The sequence below is a fragment of the Notechis scutatus genome, chromosome Z (assembly GCF_049901735.1).
Source record: "Notechis scutatus isolate UNSWTSFEM ecotype Mainland chromosome Z, rNotScu1.2, whole genome shotgun sequence".
Lineage (NCBI taxonomy): Eukaryota > Metazoa > Chordata > Lepidosauria > Squamata > Elapidae > Notechis > Notechis scutatus.
In genome coordinates, this window is record NC_142025.1 from 20620237 (window position 1) to 20644657 (window position 24421).

The 24421-nt window shown below is 35.0% G+C and overlaps 1 protein-coding gene across 6 annotated transcripts in view; it reads left to right on the top strand.

Moving 5' to 3' along the window:
• ABI1 (abl interactor 1) overlaps window positions 1-24421 on the top strand; it is a 90361-nt gene that overhangs the window by 63202 nt on the left and 2738 nt on the right. The window contains exons 3-10 of one of the 6 annotated variants that reach the window (XM_026672150.2): window positions 1399-1575; window positions 5837-5851; window positions 6487-6587; window positions 10805-10945; window positions 13141-13241; window positions 14980-15156; window positions 18527-18613; window positions 24020-24205. In XM_026672150.2, coding sequence (XP_026527935.1) covers window positions 1399-1575; window positions 5837-5851; window positions 6487-6587; window positions 10805-10945; window positions 13141-13241; window positions 14980-15156; window positions 18527-18613; window positions 24020-24205 — 985 coding nt within the window. The remainder of the gene's footprint in view (window positions 1-1398; window positions 1576-5836; window positions 5852-6486; window positions 6588-10804; window positions 10946-13140; window positions 13242-14979; window positions 15157-18526; window positions 18614-24019; window positions 24206-24421) is intronic. The other 5 variants (XM_026672152.2, XM_026672151.2, XM_026672154.2 and 2 more) reach the window with 5 other exon arrangements.

The window sequence follows — 24421 nt, forward strand, 5'->3', positions numbered from 1 at the left end:
TCTTTTAAAAATTGCAACCATTTTATCTTGCAGTCTTTTATTTTTTTTGTCTCAATTACACACACACACACACATTACATACACACATTACACACACACACACACACACACACACACACACACATACTAATAGGTGTTCTTGGTTCTGTATGTTTCAAATTATGCCATTCTTTCTTGAGGTCACTTTTATTCTTTCAGAAATCTGTGAATACATTATCCAGGATGAAGTTTGATCTTGCCAGATAATTCTTGTTATGTCTTTGGTCTATTTCTAGAATTTGGATGCACCACATCTGCATACATAATTACAATAATTTTCTTACAATAATTATCTTCAGAATAAAAGGCAATTGAGGATGAGACTAAAGACAAGATTGCTGGACATTGGAATTTGGCTACATATGCAAATATGTGCTACACATTATGTTAAACTTATAATTTAATTCTAGAAGAGATTGATTGAGAAATTGAAAAAAAATTCCGATTGTTAGCTGGGGTTGAACCTTGGAACAAAATCATTTGCAAACATCATTGCCAAAATTTGAAATTTTACTAATATATTCAAACAATGAAAAATGTAAAGGCTATATAAATATCAAGAATTATCAACATATTGAATGTGTTCTAATTTTTTATATTTATATAGCCTTTACGTTTTAAATTGTTTCCTGAATTACATTGCATTGTTTTTTTCCAATTTATGAAATTATATATGGTACAGAGACTTTGTATTTGTGTTCCTTTACTCTGTAAAACACAATATTCAGAATTATCTCAAATATTTCAAAAGTGTCTTTATATAAACTAGAAGTGTAAACTTTCTTGTAGTTGATGCTGTTGATAGCAGTTTCCCAGTATGACCTTTTCTGATTACTTTTGAATTCCATCTCTTTTTTTACAAAATGTTGACTTTCTTTTAATTATGGCACATTCCTGAGATCAAATTGTTTTAATAGAAAAAGCTTCCTTTCCTGTGTAGATTGTTATTTACCTTTTCCATTTAATGGGTATAGTTAAAGTTAAAGAAAGGTATGATCTTGGATATGTTTTTGCTCCATGTTGTTTAATTGTACAATAATTACAAGGATGAATGGGAAGAAGTAATCTCCAGCTGAGCAGGAAAACACTGTCTTGATACCATGAGGATATTCTAGCAAATGATGTTTGGAACAGTGGTATATGTTATGTAAGCTATTTATCCAACATCCAATTTCTTTCCAGTTTTACTTATATTCACCCACTCTCCAGTGGGTTCAGGGAGCAATCAAATATAAAAAAGCTGCCTAAGTCATTCTCTATATTGATCAAGGTATAGTACATTATATATTATGCAAAAAATTTATTAAAATAAAATTTAAGTTGTTAAGCATACATTTGTGTCTTTTATTTACTTTACAGACAGTGGACATACATAAAGAAAAAGTTGCCCGTAGAGAGATTGGCATTTTGACAACCAATAAAAATACTTCCAGAACACACAAAATTATAGCTCCAGGAAACGTGGAGCGTCCTGTAAGGTATATTCGAAAACCGATAGACTACACAGTATTGGATGATGTAGGCCATGGTGTGAAGGTAAGGCGTTGGTTCTTGTTCTAGACATTGTTAATCATTTTGCATAACAAATAACACTGATATGATATGTTATTTTGGCCCTTCTAAATTGATTATTTTTGCTAAAGTGCTTTATTGAAATATAACTTGAAAAAGAAATTCAATATTTGGTGGTGATGGTCATTTTTTTCTTGTTCTATATCAGTTTTTAAAGCTTTTCATATCCAGATGTTAGCTTCCTAATTTCTTTACGAACTGAATTTATTTTCAAAAGTTTCTTGAAAAACTAATCATCATGTTCTGTTGCTTAAAAAGCTATATGTATACAAAGCTCTACACAAACTAAATGCAGCTATAAATATCACCTTTGCTTTGAATCTAAAAATATATTTATGACGCTTGCCCTACCATTTTAAACAGCCTTCACTTTTCTGATAGAATGAGTTCTAATTTCCTGCTGTATTGTATAGCAGTTATGAGGAATGTCTTTTGGACTCCTGAAGATAGAAGTTGTAGTCATATAGTGGCTTATGACTACAATGGAGTCTGCCCATTATGGTTGTATGTCATAAGAATCATAAAATGAGTCACCCATATGATCAGCCCAGTTTTACAAAAAATTTTGCAGCAGTTTTTAAGAAAACCTATTGTTCACAATGGGAAATTTACGACAAAAAAACTGATGAAACTGGTTTTCAGAAAATTGCATAGAAAATTGCAATCACATGACTGCTGGATGCCGCAATCTGCCATAAATGTGAACCGGTTGCCAAGCAATCGTGTGTGTGTGTGTGTGTGTGTGTGTGTGTGTGTGAGAGAGAGAGAGAGAGAGAGAGAGAGAGAGAGAGAGAGAGAGAGAAGGAGTGGGAGAGGGAGAGAGAAAGAGACGGAGGGAGGGTGGGAGGAAGGGGAAAAGAGAGAGAGAGAAACTTTGGAATAAGGCCATGATGATGCAATGGTTAGAATGCAATATTGCATGCTAACTCTGACCACAGCCTTCCATCCTTCCAAGGTTGGTAAAATGGGGACCCCATATGCTTACATTGCAAACCACCCATAGAGTGCTATAAAGCACTGTGAGGTGGTATATAAGTCTTAAGTGCTACTGTTATTGCCATAAGTAATGTTTGGGGCTGGTGTACTGAAATTTTGAAGTCTGTTGTTCCTCAGGTGCTTGGATTATCTTTCAGTGAAAGGTAAACAGTGTAGGCAGAAACCACAGCGTTTCATATGCAGCCCTCTTATCTTGCTTGAATGTTACCAAAATTTAGCACTACATCTAAATTTTGAATAAAATTTAAATTTTTGAGTCTTTAATTTTGATTGATTGAAATAAACCATATTTATTTGATAAGAGTAGTCATGGATGAATTTAAACATAATTATGTATTATGTCAAAAATTTAGCGTTTCCTGTTTTTCCCTTCAGATGTGCAAGATAAGGGGAACAGAATATTAAAGACTTGTTTGCCATTGGATGCAGTAGTAGTTTGCTATCTCATTGTGTTAAATAAATATTGTTGTAATATTTGCATCCAGGTGTATTTTTGCTTGTTTATTTTTGAGGAAAAATGCTTGTCTTATATTTGAGATATAACTTTAGTTTATGTTTTCCTTTTAGCTTCCATGCGTATATAGAAATAATATTTACACTAGATTTTTTTTTCTAGAAACAAAGATAATCATTTCTTGAAACCGAGGCATTTGGGTAGTTTATAATAGCGCTATATGTTAAACATCTGTTTTGATGAAAGCTCAGTGAACAAAGGCAATGATGCAGAAGGAACTGTTGAAGGAACAAGGAAGTAGGAGTATAACATCAGATCTGCTTTTTTCCCCTTAAAGCATTTTATGCAAGTCACTTCCTTGAAGCCTTTTAAGCAGAGACATGCTGTGCAAAAGATTATAAAATGACAACTCTGTATATTTAAATTACCAGTCATTGTGCTCCTAATGGCTTTCATTCTTTATAAAGGCAGCCATTTTTTATTATGAATCTTGTACAGCAGTAAGCAGAGGTCAAATTCAGATGTGTTTGTTAAGCCGTTATAAATGGATGGACTTTTTCATCATTATGTTCATTTATTAAAGTTGTGTGCTGCCCAACTCTCAACAAATTCTGGCTCTTTCATAACAGTCAAAGAAATTACAAAAAAGAGCATAAAATATAAAGATAAAATTGTTATAGCAAGCACAATGAAGTGAGGTGCCTCACAATCCCTTGCCAAAGACTTTGGTAAAAAACCTTTTACCCAAGCTTCTCTAAACAGCAGAGTCGGTGGCTATCCAGATCTCAGGGTGACCCTTGCTCCAGAGAGCAGATATTATTAAAATAAGACACTCTGCAATCCCAATGGATTATAATGTTTAAATTGTGTGGCAAATCTTCAGGATCAAACCAGCCAGGCAAAGGTATGGGAGATAGGGGGCCCCTTTATTATTCATTTTCTGTGCAAGGAGCATTTCATTTGAGGTTGCATGCATTCACAGGCAGAGTATTAATTTGTTGAAGATCACATATCTTCAAGATCTAAACTGCTGTGAATTTCAATTCATTCATTCACTCAATTAACCAATCAGTCAGTCAATACATTTGTGTATCTATCCATTTCACACATGTTATTGAAACCTAGTAGGAAATTTCCTCTTGGTTGCCTCATATGAAATACATTTAAATAAATATATGCAGTTGTAATTTTGAAAGTGTGCATTTCTGAACAGGTTATAGTGTAGTGAAATTGAGTTTAAATGTCTAAACTCAGATCAAAAGTCTTATTCTTTATCTCATAGAGTAAATGCATCCGCTTAAAGAACTACTACAGATACCCCTCGACTTACGAGCACAATTGAGCCCAAAATATCTGTTGTTATGTGAGGCACTTGTTAAGTGAATTTTGCCGCATTTTACAACTTTTCTTGCCTTAGTTGTTAAGTGAATCACTACAGTTGATACATTAGTAACCCAGTTGTTAAGTGAATCTGGCTTCCCCATTGATTTTGCTTGTCAGGTGGTTGCAAAAGATGATCGCATGATTTGGGGATACAAATATGAACCAGTTGCCCAAGCATTCAAATTTGGATCATAGAGTTGCTGCAAAGCAGCTGCTGCAAAGATGCAAGAAACAGTCATAAATCAGTTTTTTCAATGCTGTTGTATTTCTGAATGGCCACTAAACAAACTACTGTAAGTCAAGGACTACCTGTAGTTATATAACTTTTCTATGGCATCCCAAGGCCTTCAAAATTTTCCAAATTTTTGATGTACTAGTATTACTTCTCTTTTTTCTTTGTGATTCTGATTCAACTCCTCGTGAGTTGAAGCACAAACATAATCATTTCGAACATGGAAACATAATTCAAGGATAACTAGCTTCTTGTTAAGCACATTTTGTTTGGATCAGACAGTCATTATTAAATTCCTATTTGTCTTAGCTGGGTTTTATTTCTATACATAGCACCAAAGAAAAAGAAGAAGAAAAAGAATACAGAATTGTCTGAATGAAGCGTACTTGAAAAAGGAAAAATAAGTTGTTTATAATTCTGCAGAATAAACTTAGGCTTCTCATGGAGAAGCTCACGCTTTTTTTTTTAACGCTTTGGGAACTGAGTTAAAGAACAAAGATTTAGAAGAAGAAACAGTACAGTTCTTTTACTGTGTGGCTGCTTAGATAAACAACTACACGAAGAGAAAATAGTGTGAACTAAACTGTCATAGTGTAAACTAGACTAGTGTTTATCTCTATAAAAGCAGCTTTTGGGTAGAAACACAACCGCAGCATAGAAATGCCTGCTCCATTCATCATGTGATGCATATTGACCTATTATAAAACCAGCTCAATGAAGGATATATACTGATCAACATCTAGATTAGGCTGGTTTCCATGTAATATTATTTTATAAATTCTATTTTATAAATACCAGCAGAGGAATTTTGGTACAGTTTGCCACTCCTCTCCAGTCCTTCTTCATTTCTATCTGAAAATATTCTCTTGTTCTTCTTCAGTCTGTGTATTTAGTACTAGTTTCAAGACTGCGTCACAAGTGCTGTAACCATAATACCATATTTTCAGTTACAAGAGGAGAACCATTACAAACCTTTTGGGCGTGGGATGGGGGAAACTTATTAGTCACGAGCTTGATTGCAACTGCCAGTTACCAAGAAAAATATGCCAAGAAAATATTCATATATTGCACTATCAGTATTTAAAACCTGCCATGTGGACAGTAATAGATGTGCCATTAATCTCTGCTCCTCTTCTTCCTTTTCTTTTTGCCAACGTAAGTGGCTAAAAGCCAAGGTAAGAAAAGTTATTTATCATTTAATCCAAGAATACCCCGTGACAATTGAGGCTGAGCCATTACACTTGAAAGCTAGCACTCTCTGTCCTATACTTCTCTGCCCCTTTTTCCACTCATAGGTTATTTAGATGTGTTTAATTTCAGCTCCAACTGACAGTTAATATATTACTGATATACATCGACAGAGACATTTTATTCATAGATAACATTTGATTTCTCTAACAATGTAGTGCTTTGCTTTGATCCAGCAGATGCATTTTTCTTTTAACGTTTTAAACAAGGATTCCCAGAAACACTTGCATGCCTATGCCAATCAGTTGCAGTTGGGGGCAAAATGAATACATTGATAAATCTTGAATATAAAAAGTTATCTCTCTGGTTTAATATGGTCACTGAAATCAGATTTGTTTCAGAAACCAGCACCGCTTAGACTTTCTTCACCAGTGGGCATGAAATTGCAAAAGGGATGGTGGGAAAAGTGATTTACCTTTAAGCCTAACTGAGTAGGCAGCAAAATAAGCTGTATTCAAAAAGCTGTCTGGGAATCCTTTCTTCATGTTATGGTGCTGAAGCATTCAACATTTATTTGAACTGTTCCATTAACAAAATATTAAAGCTTTATTCTGGTTTTCAGCATGGGAGCAATCAGCCTTCAAGAACTGGCACTTTGTCGAGAACAAATCCTCCCACACAGAAGCCACCAAGTCCTCCTATGTCAGGCCGAGGAACACTAGGGTAAGAGTAAGGTTTTTGCTTTTTTTGTTGACAAAGGCCACAATTCTGTCTAGGATTAAGTCACCTTATTTTCTAATGGCAAGTAGCTTGAACCCTAAGTCTGTCTACTTCTAAGAATTCACATGGTGGTCCCAGACCATCTCCTAAATGTTGATACCAACTCAGTTCCCTTAAAGTTCTGTTACTGTCAAGAAAGTTTTCGGAATATCCAAAATGAAATTTCACTCTGGAACCAATAAAACATTTTGTTTTGGTTTCTGGACAGTTAAAAAAAGAATTGGATTAAACTCAATCCATTCTCTTATTCCAATTCAAGAGAATATCAATTCTGGGAGAAATGCTGAATTTAGGAAGATTTTAAGAAGCTCTTAAAGGCCCCTTTTAATAAATAGCCCCTAATTCCTTTTGGATATGTTAGACTGCACTTCCAGTTATACTTGGTAGATTAACCAGTGCCTGTGCTGGCAGGCAATGAATGCAGTCTATACTGAATTGGTCAGAGGCACCATGCTGGAAAAGGCTATTCTATTGCATGGGCAAGAAGGTTGGTAACTAGCCAACCTTTGGGTAACTTGTTGCACTATTAAGCCTCAAGACCAGAGGCCTTCAAACTTGACAGCTTTAAGACTTGTGGACTTCAACTCCCAGAATTTCTCCTCCAGGCATGTTAGCTCAGGAATTCTGGGAGTTGAAGTCCACAAGTCTTAAACTTGCCAAGTTTGAAACCCTTGCTCAACACACTCAAGAAGTGTGAAAATACTTTATGCAGTAGGCTATCTGCATCAGGGGTGTTGAGGCACAGAGTCAGCAGCTGCTCTGGTAGTTCCACATAGTATCAAGAGAGAGAGCTCCCTGATCTATCAAAGTGCCCGGCATAAAATGTGTAGAGGCAAACAGCGGTCCTTCAAATATGATAGAGAAGTCCCCCAAGTTGACAAGAGTTTGGGGAATAATGTTTGGCACTGTGCCTGGAAACATAACCAACAACCTTTTCTTTTTAAAAGGCAAAGAAGTTGCTTTCTTGCTAGAACCGCAGAATAATCAAGAATCAGCCTTTCCACCTTTGGAAATAGTTTATGCTAGTTTAAAAACAGGATAATTCAGTGATTTACAGTGCATTCAGAAAGTATTCAGATCCCCTTCATTTTTGTGGAAATTCATTTTTTTTCACTAATCTGCACTCAATACCCCATAATGAGAAAGTTAAACCAGAATTTTAGAAATTTCAGAATTTTAGAACACACACACACACACACACACACACACAGCAAATTTGGGCTATGCCAATAAATTGGTGAAGGCAACACAAACCATAATGGGAACTCAAAAAAATTAAAGGGGTAACTGAAGAAGAAAAGAGACTAGAGTTGAAATTAATTGGCTATATGATTTATTACATTTATTCTACTGCTGCAAACTAACATTGCTGCTACTGTTTCTGTAACATTTCATTTGTTCTTTAAATTCTGAACTCACTTTTTAAAGATCTCATCAAGTCCATCCAGCCACAATTTTCTTAATCTTTCCCTTCCTCCTGACCTACATGTTTTGCAATTTGACCCTCATTCCTTGCTCAACATATTTATTTCATTCTTGTAAATCACTTTGGAATTCAATCCACTCTGTACATTCTTAAACGTTTCAGTTCTTGTTTTACCACCTGCATTTCTTAAATATTTCACTTCTGCTGCATTTAACTTCTGTATTTTGTCTGATGCACACAACTCTTACTTCCATGTAAGAAAGCGGCCACAAACATACTCTTATATACAGCTAGGGAACATTCATTTGTCAAACAGACTGCATGTCTTACTTTTTATCGACATCCAATTGCTCTCATTTTTTGCCTTTTATGTAGAATTTGCAGTGATTTTCTCACTCTTGTTGCCAGGCACAACTGTCTAGGTTCTTGTTATATTAATTTTCAAATTCAAACTCATCTTATGAAACAATCAAACATTCATTGCAGATTATTAGCAACGCATCACTCAGTCAGCCAATGACATAGCACCATCTTCATGCCTACATATATAACAAACTTACTCTAATGCCCCTACCAACATGTCTCTAATGTAATTACAGGCGTTCTTGATACCTAAATACTTTAAACAATATTAAACAAGAGTCCTTGTTTAAGCCCTCTTCACCCACTACCAAAACTATTGCTTATTTCCATCAAAATCGCTTCACAATTGTTCTGTCTCCTAACCATTCCCTTGGTATCTTGGCTTTTGTGCAATTATGCTTTTCTCTAAGCAGACAATGGTGCAGATTATTTCCTAATCCATTTTTGCAATAACCATTCTTTTGCTTAATTTGGGTTCTCAGGAATAGAGATAGGGTAGAGAAGATGACTAGCTTCAGGCTGCATTTCATCAAGTTGATGGAAGTGGAGGCAACACTTTTATTTATTCTATGTAAGGTTACTTCTCTAATCTGAAGTTTCGTCAGCCCTTCCAGATTAAACAGGCAGGACACATGTTTACAAGAACTAATTTTACTTTATTGTAAGGCTACATTAACAAAGTAATGAAAATTTGAAAGTACAAATTTTCCACTGTCACTTTTAATCACTTACAATTACAGTGGGTCCTTCCTAAGTTTCTTCTTCTAACCATTAATCCACTGAAGGCTTCTGCCTCTCTTGACTGATTGTTTCCTGGCAGCATCTTGTCCCTGAAAGTCATCCTCACATTCAGTTATATATTTACTCTGCAAACTTACATATTGTTGCCCATATTCTACCAACTAAGAGATTATGAGTGTGCTGTCATACATTGAGTTTTGCATAAATTACCAGATATATAATACCTAATCTTAAAACCATTTTATAAAAAAAAAGTACTGTGCTACTGAAAATAATTAATATTAGTAGGCTGATTTGCATTCATAAGTAGTCCTTGTTTAAGCCTAATTGGGACTGAAATTTCTGCCACTAAGTGATGCAGTTGTTAGGCAAAACATCATGTGACTGCACTGCTTAGTGACCTCAGTTGTGATAGTTCTCTTATGTGAGGACCACACTATTATTAGGCGACCTTATTATCCTTTTTCTGTCCTACTGTGCTCACTTCAGCTCCCCTCATTTTTCTATCTCATCCTTCCATCTTTGCCCTTTGGGTCATCCTTCCCTTTGTTACTCTCCATTGCCCCTGCCAACCTTTGCCATCTTCTTCCTCCACTGCTGATGAGGTGTAAAAAGGTCAGCTGAAGGTGGCAGAGGTGGCAGAGGGCAGGGCAGCCAAAAAGGCAAAGATGGAGGGGGGAGAAATGTGTGTGTGTGTGGGGGTGTCGGTGGGAGGAATTGAAGCACACTTTACAGTCAGAAATACAGGAAAGCTGCCAGGTGTCTAAATTTCTATCATGTGACCATAGAGATGTTATAATAGCCATACCTTTAAGCAGGAGTCTCCAGCCTCGGCAACTTTAAGACTTATGGACTTTAATTCCCAGAATTCCTCAGTCAACAAAGCTTAAAGTCAGGGGTTGGAGACCCCTGCCTATAAGGACTAGTCATAAATATAATTTATCCAGTGCTGTTTTAATTCCACATAGTTACTGAATCAATGGTTATTATGTGAGGATTACCTGTACATGATAATTAGGATTTCTGAGAATTCTGATCCTTCCAATACTAGGTTCGGAGTTCATACCCATGTACAGATACACAGATCCTATAAAGAAAACAGTAAAGTTTATAGTATGATTCTGAGCATAGCCCTCAGAGTTACATGATAATTTGTTTTTGGTTTTCTTGTGTTTTAACTAAATATATTTATAACAGTGAGTCCTTTGAATTTTATGCATACAATTCATATTTAACTATTGAGATTGATTCCTTAGATATTCACTTTCTGTTTATATTTCCTTTTGAAATATGAATTTTTGATTTTCCACTTATGAAATAAGAAGGAAAAAAATATCCATAGAATTTCTTTGCAATTTATATTCCCAGAGCTGTGTTTGAGTAAATAACTTCACATTGAACTTTTGCTGAAACTGCATGTATATGATGAGGTAGTCCAGCATGCCTAGAAAGTATCCGATATTTATCAATAATATTGTTTATATAAAGAATGCTGCTGGACAATGGACATTAAATTGCTTAATGGTTAAAATCACAGTGCAGTGATTTGTTTCCTAGTAATCTAATCCATTTTTCATTTCTTTTTTTCTTATCTGTCCATTTTGTTTTCTGTCCTGCTTCGTTTTGCTAGACGGAACACTCCCTATAAAACATTGGAGCCTGTCAAACCACCCACAGTTCCCAATGATTACATGACCAGTCCAGCAAGGCTTGGAAGTCAACACAGTCCTGGAAGGACTGCTTCCTTGAACCAGAGGCCGAGGACTCACAGGTAAATGGATTGGAGTCTTGATGGCAAATCTTGGCAAACAATAATAGAAGTTAGCAAAAGGAGATGAAGATGTTTTTTTTTGGTGCAAACTATTTGCTGTTTCCAAAGTCACATTTGTTTTTAAATAGGAGCTTTTCAAGCTTGGGTGCTGCAGTGGTGACACAGGAATACATTAGAAATTTCAGCCACTTTTTCTGTATCTTTGAGGATTCTATTTCTTTTTAGTCAAAGGTTCATACATAATGGACCTATTTTATTGCCTTTTTCAAAAAGTAAATTGCCCTTTTACAGTTTAGTAATGAATTGCCATATTTCTACAGGATTGATTTAGAGAACCATAGTTTGTAGATTGCCAGGTTTAAAGAAAACCTGGAAATATTGTTTAGATTAATAAAACACAAGGAGTACACGCATATGCTGCATTCATTTTAAAGCACGATATTGATCTATTTCATCCTACAATTTTAAGAACTTCTTCTGGAAACAATGCTTATAGATTCTGGACATGTTCAGCATCATCTTGCGAATTATTCTTTACATTGAGGTATTCTCAAAAACTGTATGTAGGGAAGGCATCCTGGTCTATTATGACCACAACATTTTTCATTATTCCCTGCTGATTTTTATGCATTGAAACAACTCCATGTTTATCATCTTACTAGCCTCTAAAGTGAGATTTCATTCTATAGCAGTGCTATCAAGATTATTGAAATGATCCAAAAACAAGTATGATTTGAGAATTGGTTCTTAATTTTTCTGTTGCTCTTAAGATGGAAAGATGGGCTTGAGGTTGAAAGAAGATTGCAGAAAGAAAATCTGTCTACCTGCATAGACTTTTATTAGACATTTCTCCAATTGTACAAAATTAATATTTTATTCTATTCAATTTCATTGGTCAAATGTTGAAGAAAAGAGGTTATAATTGATTGCTCTAATAGAGCTTTCTCCAACTAGTGCCTTGAGAATAAAGGTTCTGTAAAGAAACAAAGGCAAGATTTTACAGCAATGTAAGGTAGTGCTGCCAAAATGATTTGACATAGCAGTAGTAATTTTAATCGTTTTTCTCTTAATGACAAAATAGGCTTCAGTGCCCAGCATTTTTGGGGACAAAATCTTTCTGTTCTGAGCCATTTGTTAAAGCACTGTATTATTTAAAGTAGTTGTATAAATATCTTATTTATACATTATTTGAGACAGCAGAAATGGACTCTTCAATGTTCCAAATGGCTTGTGATGAAATTCAGCTGCAACCATGGCAACAAGTTCTAGGTCCTTGGCATACCAAACACCAATTTTTGTGAAAATAATCTCCATTATTGGCTACCATTTTTAACGTTTCACTTATTTTGACTGAATACTTTCCAACTAATCTATATGTAGTGCATGAATGTTTGCCTTGCTTTGAATTAATATATGGAACATGGAATATCAGATTTTGGATTTTAGCACAACCTTTCTCAATATCTATGGAGATTCTCAGTCATCCAGGTCATGGTTGTCCCAAAAATGCTTTTTCAAGAGGCAACTGGCCTTTCTGGTTTTCTTTGAAGACTTTTGCTTCCTATCCAAGAAGTTTCTTCAGTTCTGATTGGATGGTAGTGAATGAAAAGATTTTTATCCTTGCAGACAGCTAGTCATTTGCATTCTTTTAGACAGTTTTTGAGGCCACAAACCATCCAACTAGGAAAGGGTATTACAAATATATTTCTAACTGGCTCTATTTAACTTATAAATGATAATTGATTTGCATAATATTTATGTAAACACTTTTCCTGATACTTTATTCCCAGGAAAATATATCTTCTGTTCATTGCAATCACAATTTGTCTATATCTTAAAGCTTTTATTAGACAGTTTACGACCTTTAATTGATTTAAACAACCTGCAAACATTCGGAGTATTATTTTAGTTGTTCTAACCGTCTTTTTTAAAGTCTCAGATAACTCTTCCCAGTTTTTATATTAAATATTCATAAAACTGCTTTTTTGCTTGATTATCACATCTGTGTTTCTTGAAAACAGCTCTGCTGTTATCAGAATCATCATCTGGGATTAATTCCCTCTCTTTTCTCTTTTTCTTTAGACAGAGTAAAAAAAATATGTGCTTCATGATTTGCTGACGTGTTTCAAAGTCACAAATGTTACATTACCGGTTATAGCAATATTTTATTTATCTGCTTGCTTTGTTTTGAGTAGTGGTAGCAGTGGAGGAAGTGGCAGCCGAGAAAACAGTGGGAGCAGCGGAATTGGCATACCCATTGCAGTACCTACACCCTCACCACCAACTATTGGCCAAGGTATTTATTGATCAAAGCCCAGAAACCTGTTTTAACAAACATTCAGGGAAAAAATAGATTCTGTGCAATATATCATCATCCTCTGGAATAATCCCGCTGCTAATTCTTGCAGTGACTTAATTCAGCCATTAGATATTGGTTGACACATTTATGGGGTTTGCTGATAGATGTAGTTTTTCCCCATGTAGAGAACAAAACCCTGTTACATAAATAAATTTAAAGAGGACTGAACTAGAACAAGAGCTATGTTGTGATCATAGAACACAGAAAGAAGGAAAGCACTTATCTTTTATGTTTATGTATGAAAATGAACAGAATCCGATTTAATTTTTTGTTATCATAGTTTTTTTTAAAAAAAAAACAGCAATGAATTTTTTTTTCTAGTTATCATTTATAACAACATTTTGGGTGTCAAAATACACCCCCCAAAATTGAGTTTGGTTTATCTGTGATATATATATATAATTGTTTTTCCGTTCAGTTTTTTAAAAATACTCTTTTTCCATATAAGTATTCCATATATATTTGTGTCTGTCCACAACAAGCAAAACCCTCAAATTTTTTAAAAATAAAAATCGCTTGAAAAATGCCAGTAAGTAATTTTGAAAATTAAAACATACGAAAAATTTGACACTTGTCTCATCTGCTGGCAGCACATTTTTTGTTGGATTTTGGTTTAAAATTTGAGTTCATCTTGTCAGTGGATGAACTTATCTGCAAGTTATACACAATATAGTATCCTTTTAAAAGAGGTTATTACTTTATTCAGAATAGTGCTGAGTCCTCACGTAGAATTAGAAAAGCAGCAATGAGCAAACCAAATTTCTTTAATGATTAATTTGCGAGTTTGTAGATCAAGATATGGCTGGCAAGTGAATGATTTTAACAGCACCAATAACTGTTTTTTCTAAGGCTCTTTCAGGATTCCAAAAGTTCTCGAGGCGGAAAGCAGGCTGAGTTCAACCTTTTGAAAATAATGAAATTTGTTTATTTTTTGAACTGCTAGATAGGGTTCCTTTTATAACTTTCTTTACAGGACTGATGAATTGATGGAACTGGTTTTTTGTTCTTGTGTGGTTTTGACTTGAGTGTAATAACAATAACTACTTATATAACCATCTTACAATTTCCAGGGTAAAAGTGTTATGCAGAAAAGGAGTAAGAAATAGTAAGTGAAAAAATTAAAGAATGAAATAAAAGGAATGGGAACATGGCTAAAACTAATTTACATCAACTGTATTCATTGCCCTGAATTTTTCTTTTGTTTGCAAACCACCTTTGCTTTCCAAGCCATTATATAGCTATGTACACAGTACTTTGTTATTCATGCAGCATTAAGGAATAATCATAATGTGAGGATTTAACTGCCTAACTGTACTTTCGTCTTTTATCTTCTGTACAGTCTACTTATTTAAAGGGGAATAGTAGCTCTCAAAGATTCATCATGAATATTGGAGTTATGTAGTTGTGTCTTTAAAGATGTTAAAATATATATTTATATAAGTTAAGGTAAATCCTTTTCTTTTTCCCCAAAACACACGATTGATGCATTTTTTTTTCTTTATCTGTCCCATGAAGCCTAAGTGGATTTGAATTTTCATGTTTTTACTGTGCTGTGGTCTCCCTGCCCCTTTTTTCTTCCCTCCCTCACTCTTGGTTTCTGCATTGTATTCTAAGTTGTTGTTTGTGTTTTGTTCTGCTCAAGTCGTCTTGGTTCCTTTTGGCTCTTGCATTTCAGCTGTTCCTGGGTCAGCTCCTGGTTCCCAGTATGGCACAATGACCAGGCAGATTTCCCGACACAACTCTACCACTTCTTCAGCCTCTTCTGCTGGATTTAGGAGGAATCTTTCTGTGACTGCTCCATTTTCTGCTCAACCTCATATTAATGGCGGGCCTCTCTATTCTCAAAACTCAAGTAAGGTTACTGCAGAGCATAGAACTCCTGGGTTTGTTTGGGGGCAAACCAGTTTGAAAGTTTTACATGGTTTAATCATCGATCTGAGTCACTAAGGCATATCCAGATCTTCTTCCAAGATGTAATTGTAAAGGCCAAGAAAATTTTTTCACTTACACAATTTGTTTTTGTCCCTCCTTCCCCTTCCCCTTCCCTCTTGTGTTGCTTGGCTTCAGTTATTCAGATACTCTTTATGAAACCAGTTTCCCACTGAAACTACCATTTAATCGGTAACTATAGAAAAAGTTATGACTGTGGCTTTTTTATAGGAAGGTACACGAGCAAGTTACATATTTATGCAAATAGAAACTTAGTCTTTTCTCCAAGAGTTATGCTTAAAACAACAGGGTTGCTTTATATTTTGCTGAAATATGTACAGGTGGTCCTTGACTTACAACCTCAATTAGAACTAAAATTTCCAGTTGCCAAGCACCTAAATTTTGATCAAATGATCATGGGGATGCTGCAATGGTTGTAATTGCAAGGACCAGGTGTAATTCACATTTTTAATTGCCAGTGTAACTTTGAACAATAACCCAATGTTTATAAGTTGAGTACTACCTGTAATGCAGATGAGTAACTTAATTTATGTTACTTATATTTGGATTACATATGAAATCTTATATTTAGAATAATCTTCCTATCGGGTAAATACAGCATAGTTTATTATCATTTCAAGTAAAAATAAATTTATTTATCTTGAAATACCACACTTAGGGTTTTTGCATCCTGTAGCAAAGCTGCATTGGAATATGAAATATACCTGTACAAATTAGCATACATAAGCCAGAATCACACAGGTGATTACAGGAACTATGCCAAGTGTCTGATAGGTTTCTAGATTATTTTACAAAACCTGCCTCACAATACTTTGCACAATCTACTGACCATCATATTTTGTTGAGAAAGTGGAATTATAGTTTGGCACTTTGAGTTAAACTCTGTCAGGATATGATTTTTACATATAAAAACAGAATAGCTTTTTCAAACTTCATCAACTTTGTTTGGCTGTTGCTAAGAATTTTGAGAGTTTAATCTGGATCGCTGATAGGGAGAGATTTCAGGAATGAGAGAAACACTCGAATAGTTCTTAATATGATAACAACATTGAGAGATTCTGCTACATTCAGTCTAGAGTTTCAAAATAAATCGGTAATATCTGTTTGCCAAAGATAGGCATATTTACAAATAAATAAAATGGCTCTATCACTTTCATGTATCACTTTGCTAGTAAGATTAAAGAATCCTTAGGAAAGACCTTACCTGAATATTTTTAATTTAATTTTATGTTTGTTTATAATCACATTGCTGATATCTAATACATTCAAATCCTCAAAATATTAATGATTGCCACATTAAAAAAATACTCTGTAGTCACCAATTTTAACTTGACTAGATATTTTGCTCTTCTCTTAAATTTAGTGCCCTAGATTTGATAAAATAAATTGTAGATTTCCCTGGTCAGCAAATTGATTTTATTGGGGAGAAAAAAAGAGGAGTAGAGCCAGTCAATCTTGGCAATAAGAGTCTTGAGGAAATGATATTTGTGTTGTATTTCTTACTAGACACACAAGACTGGATTAATATAAAGTTAGCTCAGTGTTAGTATTTAATTGTAAATATAAATACTGAATCTTGGAATTGTTTAAAATCAGTCCATCTTTGGAAATACAAAACTGTTTCAAATGAACAGTTACTTTTACTTTTCTAAGTAAATCCTTCAATTGGTTTTAAAAAATAGAATGAAATCATTTGTATTTCTCAAGGTTGTGGATCTCTCTGGCATCCTGTTATAATTGTTTCTAAAGCCAGTAGTTTCTTGATCTTACAATATTTTATTTTATTATATTTATTTAATTTATGTATCACATTTAGAAAATGCCCATCTCCCTCATAGAAGGAATCTAGTTTTCACTAGTGCTTGTGAAAGTGTACCTAATGGTCACTTTATAATGAACACATACACACACACACACACACACAAACTAATCAGAGGTAGAGATACAGAACTCAGTGTGAGGAGATCAGAGATATTTTAATAAAATATGTATTTCCTCCATCTGGCATCTGTTCTAATACCTTTTGGATCAGTCTGAAAAGGGTTGTGTTTCTGTGCATATCCCATGGTTCACATTAGAGAATTAAGCATGTAGAAACATTCAGAAACAGCATTCCCATCTTCTGCTTCTCACTGATATTCACACAAACCATTCTAAAACATTGCTATTATTTCTCAATTACATTCAAAATGTACCTTGCTCATAAATCTGAACATAAATTCATTATAAGAGGTTTATCTAACATATCATTATGTATTTATCTGAGGGCCTTTGGCCTTTAGGTTAAAGATTCATAGTGAGGTTTGTTGGTCCTGTCAATCATTGGAAAATGCCTTAGGTAACTGGTTGTGAGCAAATAATTTATCGTGAATTGTTGGTTGCTGACCATTATTAGATGCTGGAAGCATTTAAAAGTCCAGCTTCAACTTATATATCATCTTAAGGCTCACACAATTAAATAATATTGAAAACTTGTTACGAATAACAGATAATAGATAATCAGAGTCGGAAGGGACCTTGTAGGTCATCTAGTCCATAATTCCTATGAAATTCTTAGGTTTACTTCTTGGAAAGCACCCATTTGAGTTTTTGTAATGAGCATATCTATTTTTTGTGGACCAGTTTTTATTTTCATAGAATTATACTTCTTAAAGCTCCATTTAAAAAATCTCTCCTGAAATCCTCTAATGCAGAAAATTTTTAAATATGAAAATAATAAGGCATGTAATATGTAAATTTAATTTTATGCTAAAGAGCAGGCAGTCTATAAACTTTATGGCTTTGGCATGTTTTGCCCACCCAACCCCCCTTTTTAAGCTTTCACCGTCATTGCAAGGGGCCTTTGCTACTTTTTAAAACCTTTTTTATACCACTTTCCTCAGAAGAAAACATACTTGCTAAGGAAGAACACACAAACACCCATATAGTCTCCCTAAACTTGGCATTCCTTACAAGTTTTTGTGGTAAGATGGCAGGATGTCTATATTTCAAGCCCACAAATGTTTTTAAGTGGCCAGGTGAAATGTTTGAAAGAGTAGCTCACATATTATCTACCTTAGGTTTATTTTGCTTTGCTTTTTAATTTCCAGATGATTAAAAACAAAATTTAGCAGAGGCTATATTGCTAGAGAAGCTAAGGAGGTCTTGTGTGTTTCTGTTCATTGCGTAGCTTTATTGTGGTCCAGTGTTACTGACAGCTACTTTTTGTTTTTATTTTCCTTTTCCTGTATCTATGTTTACTTCCCCGTTTATGGTGTGTGTGTTACTTCCAGTTTCTATTGCTCCACCCCCTCCCCCAATGCCTCAGTTGACTCCACAGATACCTCTCACAGGCTTCGTGGCCAGGGTGCAAGAAAACAGTAAGTTGGCAGCTTAGCTTCTCCAAAGAGTAGAGTCGACCTTACTTTCTTTCTCTCTTTCTGTCTCTCTCTTTCTCCTGTAGCATGCATGGCTGGCCAGTCAGATTCTTCTCCTTGGTTTTACTGCTTTGAGAGTTTGGATGATTTTTTTCGTACTTAAAATGCTAATTCCATCTTGCATTTCAGCACCAACGTGGAACTGAAGGGTACATTTTCTTACGCTCCGATTATTGTTACTGATAACATTTTTAGACCTGTGGTTTTGTTCGTTTGTTTAAGCATCCAAAATAATTTGGTAATTTTGTAAGAAATTAGAAAAAGATAGCACTCACACATTTCCCTCTAGCTCTCTTTTGTCAAATCCTCGACCTGTTCATTTAGGAGATATAAATAATAGTTTGATGTACACATTCTTTTTAAGAAATCATGGCTATACCTGCATCTAACAAGACATTGGACACAAAATTTTACAGATACAAGTGCATGGATTTTTAAAAAGTTTTGATTTGAGCAGATAGAAGCATTTTTATAGCCATCTTTAGCCTCCCAAACCCCAGGGCCACACAAATGTGCAAAGCCCCATCTGGGCACATGCGAGATCTAAGGAGTGCATGAAATCATGCCCCCTGGGCTGTGGAAAAAAGCACCCTCCTTGGAACCATTCCCTAGAGGCCAAAAGGGCAGCTAGTTTAAACCAGTTTAGGATCAATCTAAGTGGGATGCTTAAGTATGTTCAAATAACATCTCCCTACAAGATATTATGTGGCTGACTGCATGTATATTGCATTAACACAAAGGATTACATGGACCAGGAAGACTCTGCCAATAATATTTAATGGACTTTTATCTGACTTTTCTGTATAAAAACTGTGTCAGGCAAGTCAGGACATCATTGAAAATGTGAAAACAAGTTAACTTTTCTTAGGCTGAGTGTATCAGCTTGTCTTTAAATGTCTGCACTTTAAATCTGACAAGAAGTGATAATGAAAGACTGGCTCCAAAACAGAAATGACGTCTTAAAAATCATACTTATATATAAACTTATGTCAAAATCAAATAGGACTGATAGAAGAGGGCAGCTGCATGATCCAGAAAAAGACAGAGCTAAGTTTGGCAGCAATTTCTGAAAGGATTATAGGAGCCATACCCAACTTTATAGATTGGGTTTGACCCTGGGATAACTTCTGCTCCTTACTTTGGATCAGATTCAGAGTTAACTGTTGCAGAGAATAATACTGGCTCTTGTTTGATGTCTTGCCTCACATTTAAATTAGACACTGCATTGTTATTTACAGTTTGGCTCTGCGCATGTGTTTTATATTACACAGCTGGAAAAAGCCAAAATCCTTAAGAGAATTACTGCAGCTCCTGTACAAAGATAGACTACATTTCTTGAAGGATTTTCCTTGAAACAAAAGCAGACATGCTAGAATTGTATCAAATCAATTGTCTTATAAAAATAAGACTACTTGCAATGGTAGGATTTGGTGACTCCTTTAATTTTAAAGAGATTCAGGACCAATTTAAGGAAGGCTTTTTTTATAGAGTGCACAGTTGAACACAGTTGGATGTAGTAAAGATAGAGAAAATAACACAGCATTCATTTCATCTTTCCAGTGTCAGTACTGTTGACAAAATTATTACTTTTATCATCAATATCTTTGTTTCTGTGGGACCAAAGTATACTTTTTCAAGAAACTGGATTTTATCCAGAGTTTACAGTTGCTGTTGTCCTTAGGAGCATGTCAAGACCTTTATTTTAAGATTGTCTGAAGTTTTTCCTGCTTTTTCTGAATATATGGTATTATAATCTCATTTTCTGGAAAAAAATAATAATAATAAAGACTAATTGCAATTTCATAATAGTTCTATATTAATTTTCTTGATAGTGGTAGTATAGCAAATATTGATGTTTCATACATCTTAAGCAATTCTTGCCCTGGTTTTCCAGCACTGTACTGTGGGTTATTCTGAGCTGTTTCTGGTGCTACACTAATGGACTTGAGCTTGCTCAGTGGGACTTCTTCCTGTTGTTCTTCATTCTGCTTCTTACCATCCAAATTCCAAAATTTTCTCCAACAACTTCCCAATTATTTGCAACACTTTGGGGTATTTGGTTGCAGGAGAAATTTTAAGTTTTTCTAGTAGGTTAACATCAGATGTGAATACCTTAAGTACAGGAAACATGTAGTAGTATTGTGAATGAAAAATTTTCAGGTGAGAAGCTCTTTTGTGGGAAAAAAATAGTTGCAAGAAGAGCTGAATTCTGTATCTTTTATAACATATCTTAAGCTAAAAAATTCTGGAATGGAAATATTTTCTGTTCAAGCCATTGTATTGCTTTCTACTGGATTAAGTCTATGAACTGCTTGGTTTTTATGTACAGAACAGTTGGGCTTGGCCAATAAACGAAGGATACAATCCAGTAAGAAAAATATAAATATAAATTAAATATAAATACACACACACACACACAGTAAAAGAATTGGTCGGTCTGTGGACCTTATGGTAGGAGAGACACTCACAATATTGTACCTATTAGCATATTACAGTATGTTGAAAATGTGTGAACCTATTCATTTATCATAGGCCAATTATCAGATTTGGATTATGAAATTGACCTATTGTGCTTAGATCTACTTTTATTAGTATATGTGAAAAAGGAGAGCCTGAATATGTTAGTAAGGAACAGTTATGGGCATTCTCTAAACTAAGGCACAATTGGTTCTAAGAATCCTGATGGTAACTGAGCAAGTTACCTCTGCAATATATGAATATTAAAGTAGTAAATAATAAGAACATACCAATACATCTTCAAGAAGTTGTATTGCTTCATTTAAAAACAAATCACCACCATCACAGGCAATCAGCCCACAGTGGATGTACTCTTGTTTAGTATCTTTTGTTACTTCTCTCTTCTGAGGATGGCTCTTCCTGGATTTCTTTCTAAGATACATCACATTGGGTAGGTGCTGAGCCTTTGACACTACTGCAGGTACCCTGAATGCATTGGCTTCCCATCATGAGGCCTCATCCTTTTGCAAGAAATTTGATGTGGTATGTAGACTAATTGAAGCAGATGCAGAAGGTCAGCCCAATATGATGCCTCCCAGAAGTGTAGACAAGGGGAGAGAACAAAGCATTTCATACATCCAAATGAACAAGTATGCTTGACAGATCATAATGAGACACGTTCCAATGATCAAGGTCTACGCTCCAAATCAAGAATTTTAGGTCCTACTACAATAAAAAGGCAGATCTATTGCAATAGACATTCAACAAAAAAGGGTTGTAACTGAAAAAAGCCGTATATTTTTGATATGTAGTCATTACTTTAAAAACAACTCCAAGAGAAGGGAAGGATGGAAAAATATCTTCACTGTTCCTAGTATCATTTCCCATCCAACACCAGTAGATTCCAAAAAGCTGATCCAGAAAGTGATTAGCCATCAGCCACATGTCAGTGAACCCACACTATATTTTATTATTGATTGATTGATTGATTAAATTTATTTGCCACAACTCTAGGCTGCTTACAATAATCAAAAAGAAGAAAAAGAAAGGGGTGTAGGACAGGACAGAAGTAAAATACTAGAATGATAAAATAAACTATGAAAAAGAATACTTATGAGAAAACATCAGTTTAAAAGATGGATGGATAGAGAGCAGAGCGCAAAGGGGAGGTGAGGTGGAGTCTACTATCAATCCAGCAGCCACATCCAGTATGGATTCTCCCATTGGGTTCCTTGGCCAACTGACAGAGGAAGGTCAACAGGTGTCCATGGAAGGTAGGTAGGTGGAGGCAGAGCTTAGCTGGTGTTGCAGCAGAGAAGGCTCTTCTGTATCTGGATAGTTGGAGAGTTATTTAAACATTGGGATCTGAAGTAGGCCCTTTCTGTTGGCATGAGTAAGACGGGCTTGTATATACATATGCATGTTGGATAAGCACAATGATTTTTTGGAAGAATATTGATTCTTAGCCTTAGCCATTATTTATACTTTTAAAATTTAAAACTAAACTCACTAACATGATGATACTTTACAATATTGTTTTTAAAAGGACCTTTAGTTGCTAGATTTTTTTAAGAGGTAAACGAGAAGAGAGAAATATCAATGATTGCTGGAAAATTGTTTTCCAGTTTAAACTGAGGGAAAATGTGAGAGTCTACCATGCCTTATTGTGAAAAATAACCCTTGATAATATTAAGGAGAAATTTGAACTGCATTGAGCCAAAGTTTATGCCTTTTAGGCTAAACCCATCAAGTCAAGGAACAGATTTCATGTCCATTCAGTCATGACCCCATATTTACATATTTGTTTTAAAAGATTAAGGACAACATAGGAAAAATTTAAAAATATGCACATGGTTTATCACTGAATGGATGTGAAATCTGTTTCTTCAATATTTTTCTCCTTCATTTACATTTAAATTATGAAGCTGATAATCAGCAAATATGGGGACCTTAAATATTTTGAAAGGTGTGCCCCAGTATCATTGATTATTTGGACATACTTCAGGCAAAATGATGCATTTTTCTAGTTACATTGAAGGTTTTTTGTGCTAATGATAAATACAGATACCATTTGTATCTGTTGAATGGTATTTAAAATGCTTTACTATTGCTGAATGATGCTCTTTTAAGTAAAAGTTATAGCAATTGTTTTTCTACTCTGGGATTTATCACTGTATGTCCTAAATTACAGGATTTGTGTTTGGGACAGTTAATGAATGAGATTTTAGTTAAGTAACCTTTTTTGAATATGCCTTATCACCTACTGCATGTTAGGATGTTACTGAGATGCTGCAAATGAGGATATGTTAGGGATTTAGATAATAAGGGCTGATGAAATTCTGTGGATAGTGCTTAGGAGCACGAGGCAGATTTTTCTGTCCTTGCAATTTAGGAATGTTTGTGATACAGATTAAAAATAGGCCTTTCCTCTCATCAGTATCAAAAGGAGACTTTGCTTGCATTAGAAGTGATGTTCTTTGCAGTGCCTCTGCACCTGGACATTTGTTCACTTATTCTAAGGCAAATATAAACTGACAAAATAAGACATTTGGCTTACAGCATTCAGCAACAGCTACACCGGCCTCTTGAACATGAAGCAATGATGCCTTGAGAATCATTAAAGTGATGGTCTACATCTCACTTCTGCTAGTAATCAGCTTATGCCTCTGGAGTATCTGCTTTGAAGTTAGCATCTATAGTTCTGTGGCTGCCAGTAACTTGCAAAATTGTTATGTCATAGCATTTTAACATATAAAGCATTCACCTCTAATCTATGCATGATACTGTTAGTGCATGTGACTAGTTTCTGTAATAGGTATGGACTTCTGATCATGGGTTTACTTCTATTTGAACTAAATCTGACCAAATATTCTTCTTTCACTGATTCACCAGTTGCTGACAGTCCAACTCCACCTCCACCACCACCTCCAGATGAGATGCCTTTGTTTGATGACTCTCCACCACCTCCACCTCCACCACCAGTGGATTATGAAGATGAGGAGGCTGCAGTAGTGCAGTACAATGATCCTTATGCTGATGGTGATCCAGCATGGGCACCTAAAACTTATATTGAGAAAGGTAAAGGATGAATATATTTGTGCTAAACATTTCTTTCCAGATTCCTTAGGCAGATTTAAGCCACATGTACCCCATTCAGATGATACCACCAACTGGACGACTTGACATAAATTCCCTTTTTTCAGAGTTGCAATACTCCTCCCTCCCAAAATTTTGCAGATCAGGAAATTAATGCTAACTAGATCTAAGGAATTGTTTCTAAAGGTTACATTAAGA